This window comes from Scylla paramamosain, chromosome 33, assembly GCF_035594125.1.
Source record: "Scylla paramamosain isolate STU-SP2022 chromosome 33, ASM3559412v1, whole genome shotgun sequence".
In the NCBI taxonomy this organism is placed as follows: Eukaryota; Metazoa; Arthropoda; class Malacostraca; order Decapoda; family Portunidae; genus Scylla; species Scylla paramamosain.
Genome location: NC_087183.1, coordinates 305,001 through 313,329, shown reverse-complemented (window position 1 = coordinate 313,329; position 8,329 = coordinate 305,001). Strand labels below are relative to the sequence as shown.

The window sequence follows — 8,329 nt, the reverse complement described above, 5'->3', positions numbered from 1 at the left end:
AGGTGTGTTCCATGGTGTGACGGCCACGTGTGAGCTGCAGGCACTGTACTGAAAAAATGACGGAAACCAGAAAACTGAGACTGAAAGTTGTGGGCGGATTGAGCAATGCGTCCAAGATTTGGGAGTAACGGTAGCTGACTTGAGAGGTGCCTTTGTTGTTGTTGTTGTTGTTGTTGTTGTTGTTCTTCTTCTTCTTCTTCTTCTTCTTTTCTTCTTTTCTTCTTCTTCTTCTTCTTCTTCTTGTTCTTCTTGTTCTTCTTTTCTTCTTTTCTTCTTCTTCTCGTTCTTGTTGTTGTTCTCTTCTGCTTCTTGTTTTTCTTGTTCTTGTTCTTTTTCTTCTTCTAATTTTAACGTGTAAAGGAAACTGGCCAAGGGATTAAAGAAAGTACTGCACATTAAAAAAAAAAAAATAAAATCTTCCTCTTGCCCCGTAAAGAAGAGAACCGCCTTCAAATGGGGCAGCAGCTGAACGTTGATAAGCTGACCTGCGATGTGAAACTGCTACTGATAAATTGACAAACTGATGCTGATAAAGTGATAAACAGATGCTGATAAACTGACAATCTGGTGCTGATAAACTGATAATCTGATGCTGATAAACTGACAATCTGATGCTGATGAATTGATGAACTGATCCTGATAAACTGACAGACTGATACTGACGCTCAATAACTGACATGCATACATTGTGACAAAGTGATACTGAATCTAGACTACTGCCATTCCACGCGGAAAGGTGTCGCTTGATTTAGTGAAGGATCATTCTAATGCAAGTGAATATATTTGAAAATAAGGAAGTGTTATGCAACGTAAAATAATGATGATGATGATAATAATAATAATAATAATAATGATAATAATAATAATAATAATAATAATAATAATAATAATAATAATAATAATAATAATAATAATGATAATAATAATAAGGGAAAAATGCTACTGAAGGTTAAGAAGTGCTTTCAAACATACAAAAATGTTATCTAATCTGAAGGTAATACAAGTACATACTATTCACCGCATAAAAGTTATATTTATCGTGGAAAATTATTAATTAAACATTGATATATAAACGAGTGAAAGCAATAAACTTAAGACATATTTTGAGTCCATTCTGATGTAAAAGAATGAACCTATACAGAAGTACTACCTGTATATATTTCCCAAGTCGTACACACCTAGTAATGATACGTAAGACCAAAGAGAGAGAGAGAGAGAGAGAGAGAGAAGAGAGAGAGAGAGAGAGAGAGAGAGAGAGAGAGAGAGAGAGAGAGAGAGAGACGGGATAAAGCAGTATTTGATCTTCCTAAACACCTCCGCTGCTACCTACTTGAGAGGGTGTGAAGAGGAGAACCGATACAGTAATGCTTGTCCTGGACGTAGTTTTCCCCCTCACCACCACGTGCCATGCCAAGTAATACACGTACATGGAGTGGCCGCCGTCCAGCCACGCACAGACCACTGCCGGGTCAGGCCAGCAGCCATCAGCGTGCTGCCACCGTGCCTTGCCGCCACTTTTCCTCCATGAGTAACGAAGGGGCGTAGCAAGACAGAACTTTTTTTTTCTAGTTTGTTTATAGACCATAGGGAGGCGTAGTGCAATTTCTATTATAGTTGTTGTTGTTGTTGTTGTTGTTGTTGTTGTTGTTGTTGTTGTTGTTGTTGTTGTTGTTTTCATCGTCGTCGTCGTCACGTACCACTTGGTTTGGAAAAAGAAAATGCTTAAAGAAAATTATTATTTTCTTACGCATTGTCAGTGTTGTTGTTGGTGGTATTACTATTGTTTCTAATGATGATGATAATAATGTAATTGCTTCAGTCCAATTGCAGAGCACACACAAGTTGGTCCCCACCCAGTTTTTTTCCGGAGCGACAGTTTGCACTCATAAGCGTTTCAGAGTTAAAGAAGACCCACATCTACTCACAACAACGAGCGCCTCTGCTGCCTAATCCGAGAAAAGCTAGAGCACAGGAAAAAATTGCACGAGTGTACTTCAATCATGCAACGTTGATAATACGCAAAAAGAAAGAGTGTTAGTGGGCTCTGCATCATCTCTCTCTCTCTCTCTCTCTCTCTCTCTCTCTCTCTCTCTCTCTCTCTCTCTCTCTCTCTTTCTCTCTCTCTCTCTCTCTCTCTCTCTCTCTCTCTCTCTTTCTCTCTCTTTCTCTCTCTCTCTCTCTCTCTCTCTCTCTCTCTCTCTCTCTCTCTCAGTGCATAGTACATGAAGCCATGACGGTGCTGAGATTAATCTGTCGAGACGTATGTAATGTTTGTGTATGTTCAGGAACAGACCTTAACAGTGTATCGTTGTATGTTTGGTGGTGAAAGAGTTTGCTCTCACTCTCTGCTCTCTGGTGACACACACGAGCAGGGAAGGAGCGAGGGAGAGGGTGACAGAAAGAGGGCAAGGTCGTAAGAGGAAAGGGAGGAGAAGGAGGAGGAAGAGGCGGAGGGGGAGGAGGAGAAGTGGAGGGTCTCGAAGGGACTCTGTGAGGAGATAAGAAACAAGGTTGGTGAGAGAGAGAGAGAGAGAGAGAGAGAGAGAGAGAGAGAGAGAGAGAGAGAGAGAGAGAGAGAGAGAGAGAGAGAGAGAGAGAGAGAGAGAGAGAGAGAGAGGAGAGAGAGAGAGAGAGAGAGAGAGAGAGAGAGAGAGAGAGAGAGAGAGAGAGAGAGAGAGAGAGAGAGAGAGAATAGAAATAAACGAGGGATATGCAGCTGAAGGAATGAGTGAGAGAAAGGAAGAGGGGGAAGAAAAGTTCGTAATTATGAAGAGAAGGGCAGAAAAAGAAGAAACTTATAGAAGATGAGAGAGTCAAAACAAAAACAAAACAAAACAAAAAACTAGGAGAAAGAGTAAGAAGTCATGAAGAATAAAAGGGAGAAAGTAAAGAGGTGATAAAATTACGTAAAAAAGAAAATACGAGTAGAGGATGAAATCAGGAGTAATGAAGAGGAAAGAGAGACAGAGATAATGAAGAATGAAGGATGTAGGACAAATGGAGAGAGAGAAAAAAAAAAAAAAAAAAAAAGAGAGAGAGAGAGAGAGAGAGAGAGAGAGAGAGAGAGAGAGAGAGAGAGAGAGAGAGGGAGGGGGAACTAAGCTAATGAGATAAAAAAAGAAGAGATGATAACTGGCAGAGATAATGTAGCAGGAAATAAAAGATAAATTAGGAGGCAAGAGAGCAGCGAGAGAGTTAATGACAAAATAAAAGACGTTGAAGAGAAAGAAGAGAGAAGGAGAAGAAACGAAGATAACAAGAATAATGGAAAACAACACGAGGAAGAGAACAAGTAAGAAAGAACAAACACGATAAATAACACAATTTTTTTTTCTTTACGAACGAAGAAGAAAAGAAAAAATGAAGTTAATGGAAGAGAGAGAGAGAGAGAGAGAGAGAGAGAGAGAGAGAGAGAGAGAGAGAGAGAGAGAGAGAGAGAGCACTTGCAGCCTTGGCTCTGTACCACTATTCCTTGGCACTTATTTAGACATTTACATAATCCACTTACCCCTCCCCCCTTCCCTTCCTTCCGTCCCATCAACAACTGCATACTGTCCTTCCTTCTCCCCTTCCTCCCCTTCCCTCCCCTCTCCCCTACCGTGACGTGACGCGACGTAACTACAACCTCTCTCTCTCTCTCTCTCTCTCTCTCTCTCTCTCTCTCTCTCTCTCTCTCTCTCTCTCTCTCTCTCTCTCTCTCTCTCTCTCTGCAAAAGGAAGATAAAATTGTCTTTTAATAGAAGAAATTTTCTGTGCATTTTAACATTCTAATATACATATTTTTCTGTCTATTTATTTGTTTATTTGTTTATTTTCACATTCTTATTCACCGTTTCATTTAACTTTTAATCATTCATTCGTACATTTATCTCCCTTTTCGTGTGCTCTTAATTTGTTCTTGGGCACACGCAGTGTTGGTCAGAAATGGAGTAAACTTCTGTACGTAAATTTTAGCTCCACTAGGTACTCGTATATTGCATGTTTCCCTCACTGTGACGTTCTTCCATCAGATGCTGACAGTCTCTCAACAACACCAGACAAGTGATTGTTTCTTAGCACACCTGAGTTGAGGGACAGACCTGAACGCTAAACACGGTGGAAGGGAGTGTGGTGTGGCAGAGGAGATGAGATTGAGGTGGACGGGAGTGTGGTGGAGCAGAGGCGATGAGGTGAAGGTTAAGGCAGGAACGCTAGGCACGGTGGAAGGAAGTGTGATGTATTTGGTGACTGGCAGTGACTGTATACTTCCACTTCTGTATTACATAACTGACCACCACTGTATTTCCACTTCTGTATTACATGACGAGGCGTGACTGTACCTCCACTCTAGTTTCGTCCATCCACGCGTGTAGTTTCTGACGTCCTTTCCTCCCGCGCACTTATCGCCGCCTCGCATCTGTCGGTTACTCCTCCGTAATTACGACTCTTGTTTGTGTGTTGCATGCTGTAGAATTCAAGCGGCCTCTTGGAACCTGTTTAACCCTTTCACTGCTACACAGAACAATTACCAGCACCAGAAGCAATGCGTGAAGTCTTTATGACCATCTACAAGAAAATTAACAATGAAAAAGAATATATTTTGCATTTTCTTCCCAGTTCAGAGAACAACTAAAGGTATTTCAGAGTGACTGGTAATTAGGGAGAGGGCTAAATATTCCATTGTAGCGCAGAGTTGCATAAAAGTAGAGAATTTTAAGCGCAGGATTTTACTACACACAATACGTAACATAATTGTAAAAGAACAGCTATTTAACTTAATAAAAATAACCTAATGTTAATCACAGAAATACTCCATTGTAGCTCAGAATTATACAAAATTAAAGACTTTTCAAGCGAGGATTTTATTTGGCACTACGTAATTCACCGATTGGCAGAGAGCAGCCTTGGAGTTTAATGAAAATCATCCAATATGATCCCAACTGAAGAAGTGCAGACTGCTGGATTCGTGGGGCTGTGACCCTTTCTTCCTTGCTTCTGTGCACGTCTTTTGGGCACGTGACGTGTGTGTGTCCGTGCGTGCGTGTGTGCGTGCGTGTGCGTGGCTTGTGTAGTCACCTCTCGCTTGACAAGCCTGTATATGCGACATATATATTTGATCGTCCTTTCTCTTCCTCCTTCTTCTTTTCCTCCTCCTCCTCCTCCTCCTCCTCCTCCTCCTCCTCCTTCTCCTCCTCCTCCTCCTCCTCCTCCTCCTCCTCCTCCTTTTGTTGCTTTACTGAAGTTCTTGCTGACTGAAAAAAAGTAGGAATAGTGGTACTTACAATGTCTTTTCAATATAAAATTTCATTAGTTTCTCATTATTACATGATATATATATATATATATATATATATATATATATATATATATATATATATATATATATATATATATATATATATATATATATATATATAATTTATCTATTTATTTATTTATTTATTTATTAATTAATTAATTAATTAATTAATTAATTAATTTATTTATATATATTTTTTTTACTATCCGTCCTGGGTGGAGGGAGCAGTGGGTGGGGAGGAGCTTTCGTCTATGTTATCCTATTTTACTGCATGTTAGATAGTCAGATAGTCAAACATGTCTGCTTCCGTTTGTCCTCGTGTGTTTCTCTTCCTCCTCCTCCTCCACACTCCCATCATCTATATTAAGACATAATATATAGTAACAGAAATAATAATGCGTAGGTACTCGTGCCAACATGCTGTCACGAATTCTACGCAGTGGTGTCTGTTATTAATGTGTAACGTCCCTGATGATGCGGCGATACCCGAGATACCGGTGCCTTTGATAACGTGAGGGGTTTGTGTTTACAGACTGGGGTGTGTGCGCGCGTGTTAGTGAATGGGCTCATAGGTCTGTAATTTTGAAACGCTCTGCTCTCACTTCGACTATTTTCAAAGGTGTTTATCCAGATGCTTATGTAGAAATCTTGTTAATCTGTCACTAGAGCCGCAATAATACCGTCACTGAATGCACGTCTTTTCAACTCAAGCCTTATGAAAGCAGTGGAGGTGCGGCGCAGATGTGTTTCAGAATACGGTCTTACAGCCTCAAAACGCCTCGATCAGCATATCTCTACTCGTCATGATAGGCTGCAGTGGAAGTTACCAGGCTTGTACGTCAGTGTTTTCATGGTTCTAGGGAAAGTTCAACAAGGGCTTTGCATCATCGGTGAGAAAAAGTGCCCATGAAAACCCCGGAAAATCATCTTGGTGGCCTTTGCAATTTGTCGTGATGAGAACACAAAGCGTGGCAGAACACGGCCAGTGTGACGCACGGCGGGGGTGGCTGACACGAGGAGGACCGACTTGCATGGACTGGATGTGTCTGAGAAGGATGTTATGAGGTCAGATTGAGTAGTATGTTTAGTCACGGTCAGGGGTCCTTATACCGCACTCTCTTCCACGGTGTCAAGAGGTCTCCATCAGCCCCCACCCAGCCCGTGACCTGCTAAGAGCCTATCTGAGCTGAAAATTTAGGTCTGTATTCTGAAACACTTCTGCGCCGCACCTCCACTACTTTCAAAAGGCTTTATTAATTTTGAAGTTACACTATTTTTTTAAGGGTGTTTTTAAGGGTGTCTTTATGGTTCTAGTGATAAATAAACAAGATTTCTACATTACTGACGGGAGAAACACTCTTGAAAACCTGGCTAGTCATTGCTGTGGCCTTTGAAAATAGTTGTGATGAGAGAGCAGAGTGTTTCTGAAGACGGGCCTTAAAGGATTAAAGGAAAACGCAGAGCACATTAGGAGTTACTCGACTTTAAGCTATTGTGTATACTTGTACGTTGTGGGTGAAGGTGTGTCAGGGCTAAGCATTTTTCTTCTTTATTATCATGACACCCTACGTCGCACATCTATTATGGTCTCTCTCTCTCTCTCTCTCTCTCTCTCTCTCTCTCTCTCTCTCTCTCTCTCTCTCTCTCTCTCTCTCTCTCTCTCTCTCTCTCTCCACGTGTGTGCTGCTTGGCATCGTCGCCATTGTTGCCTCATTGAAATAAACATCTCATCCACCCTCCGCCCTCCAGTCGCTCACAGGACATATTGAGGTGCGCACGACTACTGCTCTGCCTTGCCGTGTGAGGGAAGGTGAGGTGGCGAGTGATGCAACTGAGAAAGGAGATATGTAGGAAAGAGTGGAAAATTAATTTGATACGAAGGAAGAAAACTTGAAGAAATAAGAGATCTGCAAAGAGAGGAAATAAAAACTGACACGAATACTAGTGCGAAGAAAAATAAAGAGAACTGAATTGAAAGGAAAATGGGTAAGAAAAGAAGGAAACTTTGAGTCAAGACGAAAGAAGGGAAGAGAAAGAGTAAACACAGGAAAACGAAGTCGAGACTGAGGAAGAAAATATAGTAAAAAAGTGGAAAAGGAGGGAGGAAAGAGGAAAGAGAGTAGGAGAATAAGGATACAAGATGTGAAAAACGGAATAACGAAACGCAAGGAAGGGAGAACAGGGAACAGGGAAAACCGACACTGACGAAGAGAAATTATGAATGGGCGATATGAAGGAATACACTTTTTTTTTATTGTTTTTAGCTGCTTGGAGTATATGTAATGTTGAAATGGTTACCTGAAATCTCTCTCTCTCTCTCTCTCTCTCTCTCTCTCTCTCTCTCTCTCTCTCTCTCTCTCTCTCTCCAGTCAGAAGTGCGTATTAACATTTAACGTGTGTATATGTGTATCTTGATAAGAGCAGATGAAGACAGCCCCGTACATGACAGTAATTCTTAGCTACAGGAAAACGGCGTGGGAAGAAAAGAAAAAAAAATCCTTCATTGTTGTTGGCGTTCTGTGGCAACAACCAAGACTCCACCGCCATGTCGTGCTGCTGCTTACAAGTTCACCAGATTACTTCCTTCCTCCCTGTCACTCTTACTTTCCTTATATTTTGCTTCTTCCCTGCCACTTACTTCCACCAGCTGGCTACCATCACCGCCATCCTGCCTCCCGCCTTATGTCGCGCCTCAGCTTCACCACGCCTCCCGCGCCAGTTGACCTCATTTGTCTGCATGAACCAAGTGGTGCCTGCAGGTGGGCGAGGGTTGGGTGGGGGACTAGGGACGTCCTTCTCTCCCCTCCCCATCCGCCTTCATAGATTATGGAAGGCGTTTTTGTTTTTGTTTTTAAGAGTTTCGTTGCGGTTGTTATCTGAGGCCTGGAACACGACGCGACGCTCTGATTGGCCGATTGCCCTTGTTTTTGCCGGGAAATCTGACGCAGCTGGGGTGCTGAGCGGATGTCACACAGCTGAGTTTAGTCCACACTTGCTCGCCTTGTTCCGGTGACTCGGCCTTGAGCACGGACTCTAAACCATGGTACAATT

General features: G+C 41.9%; 1 protein-coding gene across 3 annotated transcripts in view; it reads left to right on the top strand.

Annotated features, from left to right (window-relative positions):
- The first annotated feature begins 7,640 nt into the window (after positions 1-7,640).
- The window catches only part of LOC135089505 (Y+L amino acid transporter 2-like), a 14,757-nt gene continuing 14,068 nt past the window's right edge, over positions 7,641-8,329 (top strand). Inside the window, exon 1 of one of the 3 annotated variants that reach the window (XM_063985083.1) lies at positions 7,641-8,037. In XM_063985083.1, the coding sequence (XP_063841153.1) occupies positions 7,703-8,037 (335 nt within the window). In that variant the 5' untranslated portion in view covers positions 7,641-7,702. The remainder of the gene's footprint in view (positions 8,038-8,329) is intronic. The other 2 variants (XM_063985082.1, XM_063985084.1) reach the window with 2 other exon arrangements.